General features: G+C 42.4%; 1 protein-coding gene across 7 annotated transcripts in view; it reads right to left on the bottom strand.

Annotated features, from left to right (window-relative positions):
• The window catches only part of TACC2 (transforming acidic coiled-coil containing protein 2), a 210,661-nt gene that overhangs the window by 126,583 nt on the left and 58,307 nt on the right, over positions 1–25,771 (bottom strand). For 5 of the 7 annotated variants that reach the window (XM_039482922.1, XM_039482920.1, XM_039482924.1 and 2 more), the window contains 2 exons: positions 19,702–25,662; positions 18,578–18,688 (listed from right to left, as the gene is read on the bottom strand). In XM_039482922.1, the coding sequence (XP_039338856.1) occupies positions 18,578–18,688; positions 19,702–25,662 (6,072 nt within the window). The remainder of the gene's footprint in view (positions 1–18,577; positions 18,689–19,701; positions 25,663–25,771) is intronic. The other 2 variants (XM_039482919.1, XM_039482923.1) reach the window with 1 other exon arrangement.

Genomic DNA, 25,771 nt, shown 5'->3' with positions numbered 1-25,771 from the left:
TCAGATAAAATTTACAGCCCCCTTTCTTCCAAGGCCTTTCCCCCTCCGCCCTTCTTGCTGTTCAACAGTTTTCCCGTTGCACTTGGGTTCACACAGGCTTTAACACTGGTGTGTGGGTTGGGGAAGAGCTGTGTTGGCTTATTTTAATTCAATTTTTTTTTCTTTCTTTGATTTAACCATCTGCAGTCACCTCTATCAGTCAAAGGCCTTCTTTTTAGAAACTTCCCCTTATCTCATTTGTTATTCTTTGAACCAAATATTTGCCATACTTTTTTCCTTTTGGCTTTATAACTCGTTATTTTTAAGGCCTTCCTTCTACACTCCTTGCTAGTCCAGGCCTTTCTTTACAACACAAATACATTTCCTTAACCAAACTTAACTAATTCTTTAATTTTATACTTATCCTATATGGGTAACAAATATAATATGTTGTTCCGAGAAATATAACAATATCTTGGACAAATCTTACTGAGTTTAATACCTTGGGGTCCATTGTATTAAATATCCAATTGCGTATGAGTTATTGTGAAATTGTATGGATCTTCTTTAGGAGAAGGGGGTATGCTAATATGATTCCTCCAGTTATCAGCCCTTTGAAGCCACACCCTGGAGAGGTTCAGTTATACTAGTTCAAACTGAATTCTCCAGGGACTAACAGACAAAGAAAGGTTTATGGACAAATAGCCTGGTTTTAAACAGGCTCAGGGGTTTTATTCCGATCCAGAAAACGGACTCCTTAGGGAAGGGCTGGAAGGACAGACACTGACCAGAGCCCATGTGGAGATAGGTGTGTGAGAGAAATCTCTGGTCAACTTAGTAGAACACATGTAGGTTCTTTCATTGTTTTTAATATATATATTTCTCTAACATTTTTACCTTAAAGGATAAAATATGCTTGCTTGGAAGAACTATGTGATAACAGCGCTGTAGCAATTACACCATGTCAGGTCTCTGAGGAGAGGAGAGAAGTGAAGCAGGCCTGCTTAGGCACACCGTCTTTTGCTGGAAATAATACAGTGAAGGCAGGGAACTGTGCAGTCTGGAAATATCCCAGTCAGAAGGGACAGCCATGTGGGTCTCTACCCAAGAAAGGCAACAGCTGGGGAGCCGGAAGTCTAGGAATAGGTGCCCTTGCTGAACCACTAAGGAAAAGTACAGGTGCAGTTGCCCTAAACTGTGCCAGCTGTCCATAACATTCCTTCTCTCTACCATTCACCAGAAGCCATAATTCTTGCCAGGATACCAATACTGGCTTCTGTGGAAATAATTCTGATGTCACAAATTTATGAGGCCTTCATATGAGGAATAAGCAGCCAGAGCAGAGGAATTCTTCAGAAACAAAGATCCTCAACCAGAATGTGCATGGATGCTAGGTGAATGTGCAGAAGAGAATAGATAGGCAGCAAGAACCCTCTACCCAGTGCATACAGCTCCGCACAGTGACTGGGCACAATTGCCGTATGTGCAAGAGCACAAGTAGTGTCACCTGTAGCATTAGCTATCCCAAAGGAAGTCAGGTGGTAGGAGGGATAAGCAGCAAAGTTGGCCTGGCTCAAAGGACAGCACAAACTATAACTTCCAAATGGTTGGCATAGTAGCTGGACTCCTCAGAAGCTCTTTAAAAAAAAGCCTGCCTGAAACACTAGGCTTCCTGAAATCCCTCCTGGGATACAGCTCCACCCTGCTTCTACCCAACACAGTGGCTTCAAGGGACAAGGAAATCCTCTCTGTGTGCAAAATATCTTTGGTGACAAAGAATGGAAGGAAGATAAATGCAACAGTTGTATTGAATAGAAGCTGAATTGTTTCTAAGTAGAATCTTTTCAAATGATTTCCTCAAGGGAGATACCCATCTTCTAGAGACAACCCCAACTCAACTTATCTTGCATTTTGCAGTCCCTGCCAGTAATCACAAAATACCACATACTAATAGGAAGACAATGGCATCACAGTCTCAGCCAATCAGAGCACCCAAAGAGTAATTTTCTGAAGTGTTACTTTTCTGGCAGCATTTATGGAAATGCTGACAGGATAAAGAAGTTCCCTCAGCAGGTAGTGATGTTAAGTCATAAATCACTTTAGGGCCTGGAATCCCTCTCAAATATTCCTTCCAAGCACATACCATTTTGGAAGTCCCTTCGTTTTTCTCTACCTGTATACTCAATTTACCATATTAATGTGAAAAAACACAATCAATCATTAAGATAGAAGAGAAAGTCTAATTGTATGGAATGTTATATTAGTATGATCAAATTAAAAACTACAATTTAAGGTGGCATACCATAGTCAGTATGTACTTATACTGTAGTTTAAAAAAGCCTGTAAAGTAAATGTACTGAAAGAGCATCGTAGATTAAAATACTTTTTGCTATGCCATCTGTAAATAGCAGTAAGAAGTTGCATGAAATATTACAAATATAAATAATTACACAAGATGAATAAGCATAATGCATTTGCTACATTACTGCCACAATAACTGTCAAATGTTACAGCTGTATTTCAGCTTTTTAGAAGGACAGAGTACTCTTAGTCACACTGTGATGTAATTTTTATAGAATTTAAAAGTCTCCAATTTATGAATAGTAAACTTGAGTCAGAAGTTTCATTGTGCAATATAACTAACCCGCAAGTCTCCACTGAACTGCTAAACACATGCTGATACGAGAGTGTAAAAGGAATCCAACCACATTCTATGGCAATATCCACAAAATCCAAGTCTTTTCAGCTACTTTGCGATAATGATAGTTAATCCACATCTAATTCAAGACTCTTAAAAAGCTCAATATAGAGTTATATGAAAAGACAACATTCTACTCAATATGAGTACTGAAGACATGTAACTCTTCAAAAGTGAATGGAGAACAGTGTGGAAGCAGCAAAAAAAAAGTGTGACATCTTTTATAAAGAGAAATAAAGAGTTTGCATGGCAGGATAGAAACAAACTCCTTTTAATTTTTAATCCCCAAATGCTTTTTTTTTAAGTTATTTTGAAAAGCAACCCATACATAAGTTTAGTTGCATAATCATTTTTCCTCAAACAATTCACACTTACCAGTGTCAAGAAATAATAACCAGCTCTGCCATTCCAAATCATCCTCAGCTCAAAAATACAAAACAAAACAAAAACACGCCCACCAATTTAGCACAGATTCCTTTATGAGAGCAATTTCTAAACTTCCATCCTTTTCAAAGTCAGACTTTAACGGGACGATTGACTTAACTATATCCACTGCTGAATCCACTGAAAGTAAAAACTTATCCCAGTCAGCCAAAGAAATATTCCAGAAATCTGTGTTTGGTGCTGCATTTCCAAAGTGCTTCTCTTCTGAATGGAAGGCTGTTTGAAAGTTGAAACACACAAAAGGCCAATGACTATAAAACTGGAGCCGTCTGACAAAGGCTCCTCCCATGAGGCTCCCCAAGGAAAGGCCAGTATCTAACAAACATGCAATTGCTTCAAAGGCATCTGATCCTGCTTGGGGTCAAAGGAATGCAGGGCTGCGTTACTGTGGCACGCCTCTGCATTTCTGGACATTTACACCATGCTTGAGAGGAAAGGACCTAATCGATCATTAAGCAAACTGCTCCTGAATTTGTAGGAATTTGAGCTTGCTCTCTCTCTCTCACACACACACACACACAGGCTCTCTCTCTTTCTCACTCACACACACACAGTATGCCAGTGAGACTGACACGTGGTTTTCATTCTTTTCTCGTCAGTCTGTTACAAAGTTTCTTCCAAGACTTTTTGAGTCATGACAAGCTGATAGCTGTTTTGAGTTTTCACAACACTTTCCACTCTGTATGACACTAAAGACTTGTACAAATTAAATGATTACAAAATAAACAACAATTCATGCAGCCAAGCCACACAACTTGATATTTAATTTTTAAAGACACTTCGTGGAACTCTTGATTGTTGATGTTGGCAGAGTGCTTGGCCTAACTTGAAAGACGAACTTTCCAAAGTTCCAAGATGCAGGCAAGGTTCTGCCTAGTTTTACTAGCTATTATTGAAGCCTTACTTGTTTAGAGTTGTAAACTTAAATCCAGACCCTTTAAGTGTGTCGTTAAATTCCAGAAACATATGCTATAGCCCTGTAGCACAATGAAGCGGAAAGGGTTAGCTGCATCCCTAATTAATCCCTTCAATTTTCTATGGATGTAGGTCACCACAACATAAATATGTCCCTGTGAATATGGAATTATATCCTTATTTTCCATTGATGTTTACTGTTCTGTGGCCACGGTGTATATACAAGTTTCCAGCAACCAAGGGGTTAATCACCAGGCTATTTTATACGTAAATCTAGTTCATATAATAGAAGATTTAATAGATTCACTGCTCACCAAATGTTGAGTGTGGGTATTTGATATAAATGCTGAACTATAGAGGTTCAATTCAGCAAAGACTCTGCATGGCTACGGCTGTAGAAGCCTGCAGACTCCCACAGCTCAATTGTGGGGCAGGCTAATCCTTATTCAAGTGACAAAACTGACTTATTTCCCCAGCTTCAGAACTTGATCTCTCAGAACTTTGCCCAGCTCTTGGTCTTGCACAGAACTTAACAGTACTGTACACCTAGGGTGACCAGACAGCAAGTGTGAAAAATCAGGATGAGGGTGGGGGGTAATAGGAGCCTATATAAGAAAAAGACCCAAAAAATCAGGACAGTCTTTATAAAATTGGGACATCTGGTCACTCTATGTACGCCTCCTGTTTATGCTCATATGGATCAAGATGGCTAACAGTAATGATGTCAGCTGGACCGCTCTGAGCATGAAGCAAGCAGAGCTGAGCATTTAGAAAAGTCATTAATATTTTCATTAATTCTGACTTGCTTTTCTGTCCAGCCATTTTCACACCTCTCCTTGTTCAATTTTCCCCATAAAGCATTTGCCAATTAGCAGTAAATTAAGAAAAAGCAAAATCATTAATTTTAAAAAAAATGAGGAGTCCTTTTGGCGCCTTAGAGACTACATCTGATGAAGTGGGTTCTAGCCCACGAAAGCTTATGCCCAAATACATTTGTTAGTCTCTAAGGCGCCACAAGGATTCCTCGTTTGGGGGGGGGGGCTTGCTGATACAGACTAACATGGCTACCACTGAAACCAATAAAAAAGGGTTAAGCTTGACAAATAAATTGGTTTGCTACAGATAGCTCACTCAGCTCCAGTACTGAGAATCGGCATCAGTACTGACAGCAAGAACTGAGATCTGGAGCAGAGGTAATATTACAAGCAGCTGCTAGAGAGGATGATTCTCTCTCACCTCCCTTCTTCTCCCTCCCCAAACCTGAGCAGCAGGAAACCAGGAATGGAAAAAGAAGAGTTAATTGGATTTTCCTGGTGCAGGTAGGGGCTCCCAGCTATCCTCTGGTGCATGGGGAGTCAAGGAGGGAGGAAACAGAACAACTCCACTTTCATCTGGAATCCATTTTAAAAATAGCTTTTGCAGGTACACTAGCCCTACAGGACAGAAGAAAAAAAGGGAAGAGACTGAGTTGCATTAAAGGCTCCTCTCTCCCAACAACCCTTGATCTTGGCAAACATCCATAGCCAAAGCTTATCTGAGTTCTTGCTGATAGGGCCAGTACTAGCATTTTTTAGCAGGACTGAAACACATGTTGCCACCAACTCCCTGCCACCAAAAATATTACTGACTCAAGTCCTAGCTTTCCAACCACTGAAACGAATAAACCACCGACTGACTCTTGAACACCATGCTACGCCCAACTCTGCATTAATGTGAATGAACAACACTGTCTCAGACAACAAAGAAACTGGGTAACCATAGGGAGGGGTCATGAGATGATTTTTTGGCTCAGTTAATCCATCCCCTCTCTGTTTATTCACTCATCTCTTATCGCATCTCTAATCCCAACTCCTTCATTCATCCAATGCCATTAAACTTGACGCGTCCTCAACCCCATTCCATTGCTGCTTGAGTTCTCCAGCAATTTATTCAATTTCTTCCCCAGTGGTCCTCCTGGTGGAAATGGAGTTGTTACATAATAATCCAAGAACATTGATAATTTTATGGATACTGTATGTGACCTGATTAGTAAAATGAAGTTATTGTACGGTGTGTTACTAGACATCCCTGTATGAACATACTGATCTAGCTGAACAAGGGACTGATGGAAAATGACCAGGGAAGGAATAAGCAACCTCCCAATAAACTCTTTGGGGGCAACTACAAGACAGCAGCCTGCATCCAGGCTCTAACCGGAAGTTACGCAGCTGTTTTGGTAGGAGTCTAGAGATCAGAAGGATATTAAACAGTTAAAAGGACTCTCCAGAGAGCATGTTGAGCGTGCTCTTCCTGGTGAGAGCAACTGACCTGGACGACAGAAACACAGGTCCTGCTAGGGCAGCTGAAAGAAGTTGGAGTCTTTCCCCAGCTTCTGGGGAATGGTAAGACTTAGGGAAGGACCGGTAAGCATATGGGGTGTTTATTGTTTTAAGACCAGTTTTTCTCTTAAACACTTGGGTTCTAAATAATGTAATTCTTGGTTTTAATAGTCTGTCACTATAAACTACTGGACAAAGCTGCTGGAGAGAAGAGAATTGCAGTGCTAAATTTAAGTCAGGCCTGTGAGGTGATTACAGTTAGTACCTGAGGTCTGCAGCCGAAGGCCCAGTCTGAGAATGGGAGAATCATGTGATTCCACCCCCAACAGAAGTGATGGCTCAAGGCCCAGGACCTGAGTGAGACTTCTCTCCAGGAGGCCTGGAGGAGTAGCGATGGAGTCAGCCCTTATGCATGAGGTATCCTTCCTCAAGTGAACCACAAGGCCACTACCCCTCTCCCCCTTAACATCACTTCTCACCAAAAAGCCCCCAAATATTTGCTTGGACACCTACAAGAAATTAGACAAACTGATGATCATTGATATTTATAGGGGAAAAACCCAAGAAGGGATTGTATGTTTTTATCCCTTCTCCGCAGCCTTCATTTATTAAATGGCTTAGATTTAGCTCTCCTCTGGCTAGAGACTGTGTCTTATGTTTGGACAGTGCATAGCATTTTGTGTGTACTACTATTACAAATCATCATTATCGTAACAACAGTTTACATAGGGGTGTGCGTGTGTGTGTGTTGGGAGGGTGGAGGTATGTATCGTTAAATCCTGACCCCCTAACACCCAGCTGCAAAAGCAGATCCCGCTGCTGGAGAATTGGGAGGCAGCTTGTTCTGTGTGCATTCTGATGAGTTCTAGCACTTTGGTCCCAATCCTGCAATCAACAGTATTCATTTGGGCTCCATGGAGGGCCAACACACGTGGTACATTACAGGATTGGGGCCAAACATAACCTGTTGCAAACATTCTCCTTTGAGAGAGAGGGAAGTTTATCATTAGCCCATACCAAGAGGTGAGACTCCTTGTAGCCTGGGTGGCACTGCACTCAGAACCGCCCTCTTCTTCCCCCAAGGCTTTTTCAATCAATTACCAGACTTAGGTTGGTTCAAAAACCCACACCCCCATCATGGGGTCTGATTTATTCAGTTTTCTAAGAAGGGTGACTGACTTTGTTGGTTGCCCCAGGACACCCATCTTTGGGTCCCTATAAAAGTCCTGCTCAGCTCTTCATCCTGGTTCAGGAGACACGCCTCCCAACCCCCTTCCTGGAGCTGGAATTATGCTTCAAATTCTCACTCCCTCAAAACAGGAGTCCCCCAGCTCTCCTCCTTGGAGCCAGGTCATGAGTTAACCAGTCTCCCTGTCTCTCTTTGAACCAGAGTCCGTCCCCCCCGCCCGCTCCTCCCGGAACAGGGTATATCTACACATCAACAAAACAGACACTCTGTCTCTTCTTCTGCCAGGAGCCCTAGCCCTCTTTCTGGAGCCGGGTAATTCAGGCCGTTATTACCTCTCCATAGATAAAAGTCTCAGCTCTCCTCCATGGTGCTGGGTTATCATGGAGGGCCCGAGCCAGCTTCTCCCTTGCTTGGCCCATTTCCCCTTAATTAATACTCAGGCTAGGAAGATCCATCAGGCAGCATTCTTCTATTGATGGTGTCTGCGCTGCTATGAGGGAGGAGACAGTTGGGTCCCCTACTCCCAGCTCACCCTCAATTGGTTGGGTGAGAGGGGAGCCTTGCCCCCACCCTCTCTACAAGGCTCCTGGTCCTAGGGCCCTTAAGGATACAGTGATGGGATTTTCTCTCAAGCAATAATTATTCCTGGGACCACTTCCTCCCTCTCTCTCAAAATATTGGCTCTTTCAAACCTTAAAGGGCCAAGCCATGTGACAGGTGGGCTGACTAGTAGCAACCACTATCCTTAAGAGAGCAGACTACCTCATCACAGTCCTATTTTACAAATATGGAAACTGAGGCACAGAGAGCTTAAGGGCCAACACTTTCAACCTGGATGTCCGAAGTTAAGCACCAAGTCTTTAATTCTGGATTCAAATGCCTAACTTTAGGTGCCCACGTTTGAAAACTCTGCACTATGTGACATGACAAAGGCCACAGAGGGAGTCACTATCAAAGCAGGGATCTGTCCCATTTAATCCGTGAGACCATGCTACTGAAGCTGCCCCTCCTTGTGGCTAGAGGAGCTGCCTCAATGCAGGCAGATATCTGGCTGGGAGCTAATGGTGACCCTAGCACCATTAGTGGTAGCTGGGCCAGCACTCCCCTCTTCAGCTGTGAACTTAATCTGAGGTTTTTCAACACACTATGGCAATATAGCCAGCCTCATGTTTTAAAAAAACTCATGAGTCAGACCTCAAAATGTTCCCTTCCCCCCACCCCCAATAAACAAGTTGTCTATGTCCCTCTTTACTGGGTACAAAATACAAACACCCACAGACCTTTTCTGCAGAATGGAACCTTATATTTACACTGTTTCCTGTACATGAATACAGCCTCATGAGAACTATTTGTGGTGGCTGAACATTAGAGCTGTGCAAATCTCAGCAGTTTTGTTTCTTAAGACTTTGAGAGAACCTCTCTTTCAAGTTAAGTTTTGCATAGGGGTTTGAACCTCCAGAATATCACTGAGTTTCAGGTTTGAGCAAATCATATTCAAATTTGGAACCACCAAATTTTTCCTGGTCTGGAGTCAGAATGATAGGAAACCAAAGACTTTTGCATAGTTTCCAGTTGAAAACAAAAATTGGCCCAAGCTATCTTGAAAATCAGCCCAAGTTTGCTGAAAGTTTAGTAAAATTCAGTGATCAATCCCTTTGGCAGCCCCAGCTGTTATTTGTGAAAACAAACAAACAAAGGAAGCAAACAAACAAGTAGCGGGACTTTGTGGAGAGGAATCCTACTGCAGAAGTTTCACATATCACTGTAGCATTTTCAAAAAATTTAATCAAATAGTTACACAATTCTTGTGGACTGCCACAGTAATCAGTTTAATATTTTGCATGAATGAGAGGAGGAATGAAGCTATCATAATGAGTTAATACCAATCAATTTTGAAACAGACAAATCGTAAAACTACCCTAATTGTTAGAAAATGACCAATTGTATGCACACTTGGGAAGACAGGACTAGAAGTGATTAAGTCCAGACCCTTGCTATGGCAGGCAAGCCTGTGTATAATCAATTTTGCCCTCCCTTTGAAAAACAAATCCAGTTTTCAGTGAGCGCTGAGTTATTCTTAGCTTTGATGCTTCTATCAGCAAGAAGTGAATAACAATGTTATCATAACAAATTCCAAATGCTTCACGTAAGCTCATAAAATCAAAAGGGTTTACTGATTACATTGTTTTATCTTTCATTAGCCAAGTTAGCTGTGAAAACAATGGGGTTCAAAGGAGTAAAGGCAGGTTGGTGACCTTCAGGAGCATAAAAGCCTGCGAACAGGAGCATAAAAGCAAGCATGTTGCCCTTCCCTGAGCTTTGCATGGGCTCAGTAAGTATAGAGCACATCATCAGAACAGGAACTTACACTTTCTAGGAACACTGGTCACAGATTGCATCTGTCCACAACATCAGAATAAATCAGTGCACGTGTGGATGAAAAACAGTGGCGAATTATGGGCCAAATTGGCAACCAGTTTAGGTCCTGTCCAATTTACAGATCTCCTACCTCCTTTGTTTGCTACTGGGGCAGTTGAGAGAATCTGAAGGGCTCAAGCTAAGAACTTCCCAGTTTAAACACGAAGGGAATGTTAGGCAGGGCATACCCGGCAAAGAACACTTGATTCTGCAATGCATCCCTGCTGCTGGTCTTTAGGGTGTGTCTACAATGCAATAAAAAAAAACCTCACTGCACTGAATCTCAGAGCCCTGGTCAGCTGACTCCGGCTTATGGGGCTAAAAACTGCAGTGTAGACATCTAGGCTCAGGCTGGAGCCTGGGCTTTGTTACCCACCATGAGGTTTTAGAGCCTGGACTCCAGGCCAACCCTGGACATCTACACTGCAATATTTAGCCCTGGCGCACAGCCCCCAGCTGTGACCGTGCCACAGGTCTTTTATTGCAGCATAGCCATGCCTTTCGAGGCCAAGGGCCAAATTTTCTGTTGGTATCACTGCATTGGAGCAGAGAATCTAGACTAATGTTTGTTGACTTTCAGACTATGCTGTGAAGACCTATCTATTTTTCCAGGCTCCCTCCACTGGGACTTATCAGGTGGTGGTGAAGGGAAATGAAAGCATTTAAAGTAGAAACATTTTAGAGACCAGAGTCTTACTGAACTCTTTACTAAAAGAAGATCAGGACTGAAGGGGGTCTGATGGAGAGAGTCCTATGGATGGCCTTCAAAGAAAGGAAGGAGGTGAGACTGAGCTCATAAAAGAGGAGAGACCCTGATATGTTTGAAACACATTCAGTGATTAGCCCTTCACTAAATTAGGTCCTGATCTTGGCAGGCACTCAGCATCTTCCAGGAGTATACCCTTAGAGAGTTCACAGCAAAGGCACCTACGACTGTAGTGACTAAAGTCTCAACAAACTGACAGGACTTTCTGTCCAAGGGGAGAGGAGGGGGCACCCCTTGTGGCAGGGTTGGAAAGACTTCAGCCTACTAGGGCCGCATGAGACTGATGGGTGACCCCTGGTATGTTTGGTGCATGTTTAAAGCTGTTTATTAGGTTTTCTCTGGCCTGCTTTTACCTTAAGAATAAATGTTCTTGCTTAGAAAGATCGGTGTGGTAACTTGTAACTGCTGGCAATACACTGTTCATAGCCCTTGCACAGAAAGCAATACACTGGCAGACTGGCTTCCTGAGGATATCACAATGTAAGGCAGAGCTGTGCAGCCTCAAAACCCCTGGTCAGGAGGGTGCGGGACAAGGGCCTCTGCTCAGAGACAGATGATGGCTAGAGACCTAAGACCTCAGACCACTGACCTCCTGGAGTGGACCATGGAGGGGCAAAACTGGTGCAATTACCCTGAAACTGTGACAATAAGTATGCAATACAGAAAGACTGATCCAGAACTTTTCATGCAGGTATATAGCACCAGCAGAGCAGCAAGCAATGCAGCTAAGCTGCTAAGCTTTTTAATTTTTATAAGTCCCAGATAACTACACTAACTTTGGCTTCCAAGGCACTAGGACACCTATTATTTTTTTAAAAAGATAAGCATATATCATTATATCAACATGCAGGTTACATGTCATGCTAATTGAAAATTCTCTGATGTCACATTCAAATTGTCATGATTATGGTGCTTAGTCCAAAGTGCCAGGTGAGGGTGAGAATGATTACATTACTGCCAGCCATTGCTTGCTTCCCAAGTACCAGCACAGCAGTGTATGTATCTTGATGCTTGAGGAGGTAGGCTGAGGAGACCAGAGCAGATCAGGGGGGGGGGGGGGCTGGGGTCAGCCGGCCGCCCTGGTGTGGTGGGGGCAGGTGGGGTCCTTCCTTCCTTCCCGGACCACCAGCTGCCCCCCGCCGCCCTGAGGCCCCCAGGGCAGGCTCGCCCCCAAAACCCACCCGCTGCGCCCGCTGCGCGGGGTGCGCCGGGCAGTCAGTTCTTCAGCGGGCCGCAGAGCAGAAGGCCGCCCAGGCAGGCGAAAAAGCCGCAGCAGAAGCGCAGGCTCAGGGCAGCAGGCAGCTGGGCTGCTGCAAAGGGCGCTGGTGCCAAAATCGGCTGGCGCCGGCGGCCGGGGCGCGCGGCGGTGCGCGGCGGGCGCCGCCGCGCGTCAGCGGGCCCCGAGCGAGGGGACCTCCGCGGACCGGCGACTGCGGGACTGCGGGGCGCTGCGCGCGGGCGCGGGCGCTGCTCGGCTGCTGGGCGCTGCGGCAGCGGGCAGGCAGCGCGGCGGCGGCAGCCAGCGGCCCGCGCGGGCGCAGCGTCCGCGGGGGGCGCGCCCGACCAGCGACAGCTGCAGCCGGGCTGGCGCCCCGCGCCCGCCGCCCTCGCCCCGCTCCCGCTGGCGGCCGCGGCGCCGCTGCGAAGGGCCCGCCCTGGGCCGCCCCCGGCCCTGGGGGCCCTGGGGCCCCCCCCCCCCTCCGGCCCCCACCCCACCCGGCAGACACCAATGCAAACACAAATTTGAGTCAAGCAACTTGGAGCACTTGAGTTTGAAATACATTGGTTACCACCTAATTGTTGTTATTCACTGATATTTAGATATGTGCATATATTTTTTTGCCCATATGGCAAATCTATATCAATCTTTTCATTTCATCCAAATCATTTTACATATATATGTTTTGATATTTACATAAAATACAATGTCCCCATAGGAAGAATTAGGAAAGGGGATAGATGTAGAGGATAGAAAGAAAGAGAAGGAAAAGAAAAAGAAAGAGATAGAGAGGTAGAAGAGAGAAAGAGGAGAAAGAAAAAAGAAAAAAAGAGGAAGGAAGAAGAAAAAAGGAAGAATGAAAAACTGGGAAGGGGGAAGAAGAGGAGCAAGGGGGCAGTGATGCAAAGCAAAGATGGAGAAAAAAAAAAAAAAGAAGCCAGAACCAAAAATGCCAAAGTCACAGAGAAAATGACCGTGTCTATAACTGCTTTTCTCTGAATTGCCCACCACAGGGTTCAGGGCTGGGACTAATCCCTCTTTACAGATTCCGTTAGTAACAGGGAAAATAGACCTAATTGCAAGGTGTCCAAATTTGCAAAGAGAGTACAAAGAGAGCAGCGAGAGCTGACATATGGTGAATATAAGGAGGTTGCAAGGTTGAAACATACATCTGGGGAGAACTACCAGGAACATAAAAGAATCAAAAGTGTTTTAGATAAAGAAAGAAAGAAAGAAAGAAAGAAAGAAAGAAAGAAAGAAAGAAAGAAAGAAAAGAGGAAGGAATTTAGGAAGTCATGGTGCGTTGACTCCTCATACATTGAAAATATCACAAAGCAATACTGCATTTCCTTAACAGAATGCTTACATTTTATTAAACAGAAATAATGTTTCTCTAGAGGCATTAAGGGACCTTTTAACTTTAAAAGCATATGCAGTATCCCAGTCAATGTCAGTACCTATGTTAAGAGTATATTTCTCAAAAATATACTTGAGTGTAATTGAAAAATAGCAAGGTCCACCTGCAGCTGGCAGGGGATGGATTAGTAAATGAATATTTAGTTCTTTGCTTTCATGCACTTATCTCCTTTAGTACATAAATAGATTAATTGAGGTAAAATGTTTACCCAGAATGCTATGATGGATCTGGTTCTCCATTACTCTACATCAGGCCTGCACAACATGTGGCCCGCGTGGGCTCACTGTGTGGCCCGCGGGGAGTGAGTAGGTGGGCTCATTGTGCGGCCCGCGGGGGATGAGTAGGTGGGCTCATTGTGCGGCCCGCGGGGGATGAGTAGGCAAGCGTTGGGTGCGGGGGCGGGGCTGAGGAGGCGAGCGAGGAGTCAGTGGCTGACCAGTTCTACTGATCTGGTCTGGCTCCCATCCCCTCTCCAAGGGTTGCAGCTGTCTGGAGGTGCTGCCTTCCACACCTTCCTCAGTCACACCTTATTCATTCAACAGGGCAATTGATTACAAAGTTGGAGGAAGATTTTATTCTACTTCTAGCAAAAAGAAATTTTTCTTTTACCTTAATTTTACTACCTTAGGGACCCGCTATAACATATTACCAAGGTTCAATACCGCTGTTTCGGTGGGGCAGCGCCGGGGAAGGAGGGTTTGTTTCTGCAGGGTGGGCGGTGCTGGGGGGGAGTATTTCGGGGCACTGGGCAGCGCTGGGGGGGGTGTTGTGTTTTGGGGGGGCTTGGTGGCGCTGGGGGGGGCAGTTCGGCAGGGCCTAGGGGGTTCGGCCCTCAGCTGTTTTCTCGCCGTTTTACGAGTTGTGCAGGCCTGCTCTACATTTTGTGTAGCCAATGTAGTGATATCATGAGAGTTATATTTGGGTAAGGACTACAGGACCAGTTCCCTTGTGATTAGAAAGATAACACTTTACTAATGGCTATTCCTATGAGGGAGAATGAGATTGATGGACTGGAAAACAGAGAGAAAGAAAATGGATGCTAGAGTGCCAGGAAGAAAGGCAAATAGACAAAAAAAAGTATGATGAAATCAGATACCCTTCGTTTTATGTGAATAGCTTCAGCTATTTTTTGTTCTCTGTGTTGTAATCCTGAGATGTATGCAATATCTGAAGAAGGAAAAAATACAAAATAGTGAATTCTGAAGTGGGGAATAGAGGGGTGTGGAACAAGTTCAGATTCAATCACAGTTCAGATTCAAAATTAATTTTAACGCAATGATTCTGTTTTCAAACACCACAGGTCTCAAATAGGCATAAAGTTCCAGCAATCATAACCTACTTGAGTGCACAATCTGAGAAAGAGCTATGCATTCCACACCTCACTCAGAAAGACTGTTAAAATATTTAATATTGTATTTACTATGCAGAGGGGAAAAAAAGATCAAGTCAGTATTTACTAAGGAGTCAACATTCTTTTCAGACAGCTTACTAATCTTGCCAATTTCCAACTGCAAGAATAGTGCACGAAAGAAAATTTTAAAAACATGTCTAGGCCAATTTTACTTATAGGATTACTGTCTGGCCTACGTAAATAGAATAAAGAGGGTTTTTCAACTTACCCTGCTCTGACATAGAGTGCTGTGATTTATTTGGCATGTAACAATATTGTTTAGCTTTATAAATGACATAGCTTAATACAGGTATAAAAGAGAATGAAAACCAATGTAAATATTGGAGGGAACAGGGTCTGCACCATTATGGCATGAACTTCAATAGGCATCGGGTGCAATTTTCAAAAGCACCTAAGAGATTTAGAGTAGGGCTGGCTAGAAAACAAGAATTTCATTTTGCAAAAAATGTTGAGGTTTTGACGTGTCTTTTCATTCCGACGTGGAACGAAAACAAGAAGAAAGAGACACCCATCCCAGAATAACCAATAGCCCTGGGGTGTGGGAAACTCAAGTTCAAGTCCCTGCTCTTCCTTCCCTTCCTCCCCCCACAAGAAATTAATTCAAGAAATCTTCCTTACACAAGTTTCAGTTTCAATGAATTAGCGTGTTCGGACAAAAAACAAGCAAAACATTTTCTCGAAAAATCCCCAACCAGCTCTATTTAGAAGTACAAATACCATTGCATAATGCCGTCCAGAACTCCCAAGGCACTCAAGGGCAGCAGGCATGTTGCTAATGCCACTTAAAGAATTGCAGCACACTCTATCGTTCAGCACAAGTCAGCTCTGCTGGCGGGTTCAGAGTGGGGGCCATAGCTTCATCTTTGGGGTAACTGCGCTCAGAAGAGATTGTGCAATCATATATGCAGTTGTGGCCAGCTTTGTGGCTCTTTACACCCTTCTCCCCCTTGCATACCTACACAATCTAGTCCCAGTTTAGTAAACTGAGCATCTCCAACCCTCTGAATTGTCTGGAAGTCCACTAAAAAATTGGATACTTTGCCAAATCAGCTAATCTATTCCTAGCACCTAAAAGCAGCACATCTGGGAATGACATCACAGCATTTAATCATTAAACCTCCCAGGGTACTTTTTCAAGATTGGATATTGGTTCTGGTGTCCCAGCCAAATTCCAGTATAGCTACAGAAATGTATCTACAAATGCCTATACCACTTTAAATTGAATACAGAATTTTCTTCATATCTTATTCTAAATGGTTGTGATGCACTGCTCAATAACTGCCTTACTCCTCTGCAGAGGCATATCAGTGGCAGGTGCAGCGATTCCTAAATATATATGGGGCCTATGTTATTCAGTTGCACTTGTACAGGAAGTGCCTCTATATAGGGAACCTCTTCTCTCAGCATACCTATGCAGCAACAAGAGCACAGGATGCCATTCTGGTACTCTCTTGTGCAAAAAAAGGCCCCATCTAATGAAAGTGCTATCACTCCATAGTTCTGAGGATTTGTGGTCTGCTGTTTGGGGGCATGTTCAGGCCTTTTCTATGTATACCTCCTTTTCTCCCCCCAGTAATGAACATGTACAGGAGGAAAGTAGTAGGTGATGGAGTAGCCATCTGCTAAGCACCAAGTGATCTGAGCAGTACTGCCAATCCCAGGCATTCCAAACTCGCAATCCAGGCCCTCCAAAATCATGGGACTGGCTTGGGATTTTGAAAATAATAAAATTTGGGTATTTTTGTTTGGTTCCTGATTTTTGAGCCTGTGGAGTGATATTATTGAGCTATTCTCTGCAGACACAAGGGCAGGAAATTACTTTTTTTCCCTCTCACTTAATCATCATGAGACTCCAGGAGCTAGGGTTTTAAAATAAGCCCACAAATGTTATGAGACTTCCAAACAATGGCAAGAATTGGCAATACTGCAGGAACTAGTAAAGGAAGTTTGATGCCCCTGGAGAAGAGGAAGGAGAGGATAGTCTCCCTCTCCTTCTCCTGAGGCTTCTGTAATCACCAACCGCTTTGCCTGCATCAGAGACCTGCCAGCACAACCCTCCTGTTCCTACTAGTAGCACTTTGCTCCACTTTCCCCCAGAAGCACAAGAATTTCTAGCATAACCCACTCTCCTGAAAATAATCCCTCCACCCAATGCTTGACATTAGAGAGGAAGGAATATCCCCTTTACCCAGGCAAGGTCTCAGCATAGGTTGGTGTTAAAGGGGCACTGTTTGGATCTCCCACTTGTACCACCACCACAGAAGCAACCACCTAGCCCCTACCCCAACTAGAAAGTAGAGGATGGTCCTGAAAATTAAGAATTCCATCTTCTAAAAAGGTGCCTAAAAATACAACAACAATTTAGGCCCCTTCTTTCTAACACAACTGAAGTTTCACTATAAGGTATCTTGGAATGGACTAGGGTTGAAAACCACTCCTTACGTAACACAAGACACACCAATTTCCTTTTCCTAACAAAACACCTATTTCCACTCAAATACCCTGGTTTGGGATTTTTCATGACTGGAATCTCCTCTGCCCTACCGCAGATAGACATCGCAGACCCAAGTTCGTGTGCCATTTTCCTCACGTCTGTAATTTTACCCTGGATATTTACTATAGCAAAGGGACAAACGGATACCACTTTTTTAAGGCAGAAGATCCTGGGACCGGGATACATGGGACAGAGTATGAAATTAAACAAAAGACATTTTTAGGCTGCATATCTGGAAATATTTGCTAACAATGAGACCCATTGGATTGTGGAACAATCTGCCAAGGAATGTGAAGGAAGCCCCTGTTCTTGAGTTATCTAAAAATGGACTGGTCAATACTCTGAAACAACAGCGGATAAACTAGCTGGCTCAATAGATTTTTTAGCTCTATTTTATATATATATATATATATATAATTGCATATTCTTAGAAGAAGCAAGGCTAAACAAAGGCAGGTTTTCCTCTCTTTACCTGTGGAAGTCCTTGTTGTGTGAAATATACACACACAGATTTCAAATTGCTCTGCACGCAGTATAGCATATGTACTGACAGTCATATAGATATAAAAGTTACATTTGTGCTTACAGAAGTAGCAGCTGCTTGTTGGTACAAAATACTCATAGTGGAAAAACAGGTGACAATTAATTCAAGTGTATGCAAGTATTAAGCAAATAACTTATGAATTGCCAACAGCTGTTCCAAAGACCTCACCCTGTTTGCCACAGGTATTAATTTAAAGAATGATACCCACCCTAATTTAAACACATACACACACTCTTTCTTGGCTTCTGAGCTATTCTAGACCAGGCAGACAGCTGGTATGGTACACTGGAAAACAACTACACTATGAATCCTCCATCCTTTTTAAAAACAGACACACACACAAAGGAAAACAAGTTCAAGAGATAGATTATGAAATTTGGGATCTAATTTTATCCTATCAGTTTACAAACAGATTTCCAAGGAGACCAAAAGAAAAGAAATTTTTTTGTTAAACTTTATCACACTTTGGTGGCTTTTTTAGTGTATATTTTGTTCAAAGAAGTATGCTGTATTGAGCCTTTGTCCCAGAATTACATAGAAAGGAAGTAAAACCCCTATTTTTTCACCATAATGGACAATATTAAAGGATGGAGGACAGAGATCTTAATTTTCCCCTCATATCACTGTTTTATCATTGCAACTTTAAAGAATGTGATATTGATAAACATTATTTTTCCTTCCTATTCAATTACATCTTTTACCAAGAAAGAATGCATCTAAATAGAGCATTATTGCCCTCTGCAATACTTAAGCTTTTCACAGTACCTTTCTATTCTGATGTCATCTCTTGCCTCATCTGAGGTGGCCTTGGCTGTTACAGCTATAGCATCCTTTTCAGATACAGGAAGGAGAGAATGACAGGGCTCAGGGAAGTTGCTGAGATTATGGAAAAAGCAGTGATATGATTAGTTAGTGGAAAAGAGGTCCTTGGTTGATAGTCTTTTGAATTAACATCTATGCTCATGCTAGAAATTCAAAATAGTGCTGCAAAAATGCACAGAAGAAAACACATTTCATTTACTGTTTTTAAAATAAAAAACATGTTTGAGGCATTCTTGAGCTCCCAACAACATGTTTTGCACATCCACAAACCCTGATTAAGAAAGCTACACATATCAACTCCTAGTCGGTACACAGATAATATACAAATGCAACCTCAGTTGATTGAATGTCTTTGGGGACCCTTAATATTATCAAACAATCAACTGCATTATTAACGTAATTAGCAGGTGTACTCCTCACCCCTCACCCCCGTATTCATCTTTTGTCCGTCTTCTATTTAGATTATAAACTCTTTGGGGCAGGAACCATCTTTTTTTCCTGGGTTTGTACAGTAGCATGGCACTGCTCCATGACTGGGGATCGTAGGTGCTATGGTAATACAAATAATATTCAGTATATCAGGGAATGGGACTGTTTTGAATAACAGTGGGTCAAGATAACAGAGGTTAGAGTAATCAAGGTTGTAAGGTAGCTGAGTTTTTTAACTTTCAGTTTGCAGTCTACAATGAAAACACTGCAGGCTCAATTTTTCAACTAAAGCACACCTATTAAAGGCTTTTTGCTTTGCTAACTTTAGGCAATGCAGTGTGAAAATTGGGGTCATTACAGAATCACTACAGAGGAGTTTAAGAACTAGGAAAGGTCAATGGAGCTGTTGAAGATCAAGGTCTTTACAAATCCCAAAAGGTCACTTCTATTATATTTAGACCTTACAAGGTATTTAAAATTTCTTCCACTTAGACCAATTTTTGGTTAAAAGTCAATGGTAGCCATGACCATCTGAAAACCTGCACCACAAACAACAGATTTATATGTCTAAAATTTATCCCTCTGCAACCCTAGGACAATGACAACTCTGTCTCACAAAATTAATTTAAAATAAGTACCTTTCTGTAGGTAATCCTTCAGTAACCATGCCCAGAAGTTCATTGATGTCATGTTTCTTAGGCTCAGTGAATGAAAGGGTTGATAACTTTCCTTTGGCATCCAGCGGTGAGCTGTCATGTTCTGAATGCATCTTGCTCCATTGATTTTCAGAAGCAACATTAAAATCTGTACTTACAAAATCCGATTCGGGCTCCATCCCTGTAATAGTTTCTGAGTAATGCTTTTCTGTTTCTGTCCCTTGATCTTGAATGCTTGCTTGCAAAGCTGCATCACCTTCACTAATTAATACTGTGCCTGTAATACCTGTTTCAGGGGTGACTCCAAGTTGTTCATTGCCACATATAGAAGCTTCTGCCTCTGCTGTGCTGAACATGGTGTCACTTTCTTCCTTCACATCCCCCTTAGTCACACTGCTGAGTTCATGTTTAAAGTCAGCCTGGGAATGATCATCATGGCTTAGTTCATTTTTAAAGTTATCTATTAACCCATGTATTGTTGCTTCCTTTCCCTGCTGTGAGTCTTGAAGATTTCCTAATATTTCCAGGCATTTTCTACTTCCCAAAGCATCCAGCATCATATACGTGTCATCCTGAGACTTAATTTCATGCACAAGATTATTGTGAGTGGATTTCTCTTGGATTTCACCAGATAACATACAAATATAATCTCTTTTTACTTCAGCTTTGAAGATGTCTTCTTGGAAAATTGTTGATGCTGACACGTTGCAGGTACCATTGACAGTGCTTGGGTCACAGTCTTTACTTTTCTTCTGCTCATTTGGCATAAATTCCTGGCACTGATTTTCATAAGATATTAGATCTTCTGATTTTGCATCACTTTGTACAATTAAATTACATTCCTCTGCCTCTGGGATGGCTGCACTTTCTAAATCATTCTTCGGAACAGTGCCTGTATCTTCTGAAGAGGTCCCAGGAATTGTGGGCTGGTCTTTATTGTGATAAGATGCAGTTAAGTTTGCAGCTTCGGTCCCATCAGATGAAGCAGATTCCAGTTTTTCTATCTCTTGGTCCACAGGCACTCCAACATTCACACTGCTAATATGTGTACCTTCCTCTCTTTCCATCTGACAGCTTTTTGTGCTGCCAGTTTTGCTGTCCAGCTTTCTTAAATTCGTAAGAGGCAGTTCAACAGTTTTAGAACCATCCAATTCGGAAATTTTCTTTTCTGACAAGGTACCTGGCTGTTTATGTTCCTCGTTTTCTGGAACCTTTAGTTCTCTGAGCATGTCTTTTTGCTGTGCTGACTTCTCTTTGGGAACTTTGCTAAAAATCTCAGAATCCAAAGGCAACTCTTGTCTCTCTATTTCTGAGCCACTTTCTTGTCCTGCATTATTGATGCTTCCATTAACTCCTTCACCTACTGTGTTAGGCTCTGAAAAGTTCTCAGCACTTTGCAGAACTGGTATATCTTTAACCACGGGACTTTGCCCACTGCTTGCATAAATTTCAGATGAAAGCTGGGGTAATTCAGTATTCACAGCGCTGCGCACAGGTTTCTCAAATATTTTACTGAGATGCTCCCTGAAATCAGGAAAGCTGGCACTAGCACCAAAGGTCCTGGAACTGGGAACATCATTCTCTCTTTCACAGTTTTCTGCACTCTCTTTGGAAATATTTATTTTTGTCTTGGTTATGCTATTTTTCTCTTTCAAAACATTTTCAGTTTTCTCTGCACTTCCAGAGTTTTCTAAGATCTTCCTGTACTTGTCATCTACACAGATATTTGTTGCAATTTCCTCATTACATCCTTCTTGTTTACCAGCAGATGAAAGACTCAGCAGCCTCTCTCCTAGGCTAGGAAGACTGAACAGAGGCTCCCTTGAACTGTCACTTTGCTGTGCTTTGAAGTTTACATCACTTTTTGTTCCTTTAGTTTTAATTGCAGATATCTCCTTCTTTAGCTTCTCAAAATTAAATTGTGATAAGTTTCCTGCAAACTGCCCTGCATCAGCAGAATCTAGTATGGGTGAAATACTCTCTCCTTCACACTGGAAACTTTGGCCAGGAATACTTGTTTCTTTCATGGAAGTATTTTCTAAATGTGCTGCTTCAGTGCTGTTTTGATCAGCTGTGCTGATTATCCCTGGTGAAATGTCTTTTAAATGCACAGGTACAGTAGCAACAGCTGTACTCTGCAAATCAGAAGCAACTTCTAAGACATTTTGGCATGTTTTAACTACCAGCTTATTATTTAGTAACACACCCACAATACCATCATTCTTACAGTTTTCAGGTTGCTGGCTAGCTTCACTATGATGATCCAATGCAAAGGTCGATGTAGAAAGAATTGGGAATTCTTCTGTTTCAGAGCTAGCAGGCAGATGCTCATTCTCAGCTTTTTTTATGCAGTTTAATGTATATGAAGCATTGTTGGGAGCCACTTCACTGTGTTCCTGTAATGCAGAAGGATATTCCTTTGCACCTGAATTCACATCTACTTTCTGATTGCTTGTCTCTACGATAGAAGAGTCCCTTTCAAAATTTAGTTTTATATTTTCAACTTTTGGGATGATTTCAGTGTCTGAAGTCAGATCCTTTTTTGTTTCTAGAACTGAGCCTTCCACCAACGTTCGCATTTTTTCTCTGTTTTCTGAACTAGGTATTTGAGTATCATTCTTGTTTTTTTCATACATATTTTCCTCAGAGTCATCATCAGAACATGTTATTTCAATATCAGTTAGTGAAGTCTGTGGTATATCAGTGACACTTATTGAATTCTGCGCCCCTGGAATACAGTCAGTAGCACCAGCACTGCTTACATTAGTATTGTCTGCTGTCTTACATATGCTGTCTGGCTGTTCATTTATGTCAGATTCTTTTGAAAATGCATCATCTTGACATGCTTCTTCATGTTGACTGACTGAGATCAAAGAATTATTCTCCTGCTTGGGCTTGCTAGAGATCTGCCTACTGAAGCGATTTCCTTCTGCCTCTAGGTCAGTTTTATTTTGTTGAGTGCAGTCTTGCAAAGTAGCTACCTTCAGATCAGAAATATTCTGCAAATGCTCAGTGTTGCACATGTTCCCTTTCATGCAAGCGGTACTTTTATTTGAGTCCTCCCCTGGCACTGCATCGGGATTATATTTGAATGGCTCTGGCTCTAGCACAGAAGGTGCTGTTTGAGGGCTGCTTGTAATGTCTAGAGACATATCTGATTTGCTTCTGCATACGTCCTGACAGTCACTGTGATAACTTAACTCCACTAAATGCTCATTTTTCTGAGCCATTTCTTTATGTTCCTGTTCATCAGTACTTGTGACAGTATTCAGATTGCTTTGGTGTTTGTGTTTTTCAAATCCTATATTTGAAAGGTGCTGTTGACTCTTTCTGGCAGCAAAGTTCAGGCTCGCTCTCTGCTCTGTTTGTGGAAGGGTTATTGAAACATCTGCCATTTCTTGCTTTTTTTCAATATAGCTTTTAAGGGTCTCTGGAGAGCCATCTTTGTCACTCTCGGATGGCTGTTTATTCTCAGTTATGCTGCTATCATGTGATTCTTCTAAACTCCACTGCTTTTGCTGGGGACTGAACTCCTCAGTATTTGCTGATGCTTGAGAGATTTCAGAATGAGCCACTTGCATACTTTTGTCACTTTTTGCAGCCATTTGTTCCTGATGAACTTGCTTTGGTGTGTCAGATGTGCATTCCTTTTTCAGTGCCAAATCTTTATCATCTACATAGCTTTCCACTTCAGCTCTGTATTCCTTCTGCTTAATTTCATTATTTCCTTTAATGTCTACAGCACTGCTTTGTTTAACAACAGTTACAGGTACGCACGCAGGATCACTATTAGGCACCTCCGCTACTTGTCTGTTCCATTCTTTGCTTTCACAAATACATGAGGCCTCCTGAATTTTTGCTTTATGTAGTGCAACACAGTGAGTAGTTCCTATCAATTCACTTAAGCCTTGATGTTCAAGTTCTGATATGGGAGTTTGTACATTTTCTTCAGACCCTTCATTGCTTTGAAACATTTCTTGATGCTTAGTTTTGCACTCTGACTCCAATACAGCTTCTTTAGCAAAAGTGTGTTCCCAGGATTCATCTTGCTTGGTTTGCATAATATTACTGTCCTGAGAGTGCAGAAGCGGTGAACCATGTGCATTAACTGAACAAACCTTTTCAGTCATTTTATAGCCTAGCAAGACTAAAGTTTTGTCTTCTGTGTCAGTGTTAAAATGATCAAAACTCAGAGGGCATTCTTCCCTGGCTAACTGTGGAGTTTCCACAAGTGGAAAGCTGCACTTTGAGGACAAGTGGTATGTGGCAATTGCTTTCTCTTTGCTCATTTGTTGTTCAGGTTCACGCTGGAAACAGAGTGAATTATCTTCAGCTACTTTCAAGTTACTCTCTGAATTCAGATGCTTTTCCACAGCTTTTTCATTTATGTCACTTTTTAAAGTCTTATCTGAAAAGCTGATTTCTTTGAAATCACCCCTGCAATTGGCATCCTTCCTGTCCTGCTTGTTGCTATTATCAAAGCTCCATAGTATCCCTTCTGCCTCAGTTAACCCTTCAGGTGATGCGCTGGTTGCTATAAATTGCACTTCCTCTGTTCTGTCCTTTCCCATAGAGTCTTCAGTTTTTTCTGCAGGTACTTCAATGTCAGTTTCTTTTAGATTCAGCTCTGTGGGTTTACTCCCACAAGTTAAATCTAATACATATTTTTCCAGTGCCAATCTTTCATGTACCATGGAATCTTCCTTGTTGGAATTCATAGCATTTTCTACATCAGAAAGAAGGATATTTTCTACTAACACGGTATCAGCTTTTATTGTTTCATTAATGCTGTCTTGATCTTTTGTGTTTTCAGATGTGAGATCTGTTTTTTGCTCTCCCTCTGCCTTAAGTAACAGAGGCACATTGAAAGGTTCAGTGCTAACAAACAAATTCACCTTTTGAGGCTCTCTTTCAAATCTGGGCTCCACTGTTTTAGAAGTTGTTTTTTGTGCTTTACTTTTAACTGGATCGTGGTGTTCATTTGCAGACACAGACTCCCCTGAAAGTTCATCTGTCTTTGGTACCAGGAACAGGTCTGAAGGGTTAAAAGCCAAACCTGGATTTAAAGCTGCTGGTTGCTTCCCATTGTTTTCAGAGTGATGTAGGTTTGGGTCATTCCCTTTAGTTGTGGTTATATCTCCTCTGCATAAACTGGTGACATCCCTGAACTCAGGGTTATCAACCAAACACTGAACATTCACAACTGCTCCATATTTTTCACTGTCTGAGCCTCCTGTTGTGGGATAATTTAGGATTAAGGTTTCCTTTTTCATTAACAGAGCCTCTGTGCCATCTGTTTTCTGTCCACCTCGCTGTATTATAGTCTGCTCCTTATGACCCACTTCCAAAAATCCCAGCCCCTGCTTGGCCTCCTGAGTGGTAAAGTAATCTCCTGCTTCTTTACCCTGGGGTAATGAGACAGCATGTGAATCCCTCTTGCCATCCAGCTGTTCACTCTGCCATAATGGTTCTAATTCACATGAATTTGTTTGTGTAACTCCTTGTGTCAAAGTAGCTTCTGCAGATGGGTTAGTTTCTAAGCTTGTATTTTCTGGATCATTCTCACTCTTTTTGATAGAAGAGGCAGCAACATTGTCACTTTCTGGGCCACTGTCCACAAATATAGCATCTGCTGTTCCTATTTCTTTGTCATCCACAGTGTTTGGGGAAGGCACAAGGTCAATACGCTTTGGGGTGGGTAAATCATCACTGCTGTCCGTGAGATCTGCTGTGACATATTCTTTGGCACATTCTGCTAAAGGCATGGAGATAGGTAGGCTTCTCTCCTTTGCTTCTGCAGCCTGTGTCAATAAGTCAGAACCAGTTTGTCCTCCATGTTCTTGCAGGATATTACTCTGTGCCGTCACCTCTGCAGACACTGCACATGAATTTGGATCAGATAAACCTTCAGCAGTGTGGCTACCGATGCCTTCATTACTGCTGCTGCCAACAATGGAAATGTTTATTTGTTTCACATCAAGAAAGAAAGTGGAGCAAAACATAAAAACAATTCATGCCACTGAGGTTTCAAAGCCATGCAGTACATGCACTG

Source organism: Mauremys reevesii, linkage group 7 (genome assembly GCF_016161935.1).
Source record: "Mauremys reevesii isolate NIE-2019 linkage group 7, ASM1616193v1, whole genome shotgun sequence".
NCBI classification, from domain to species: Eukaryota; Metazoa; Chordata; order Testudines; family Geoemydidae; genus Mauremys; species Mauremys reevesii.
This window is presented reverse-complemented; position numbering and strand designations above follow the sequence as displayed.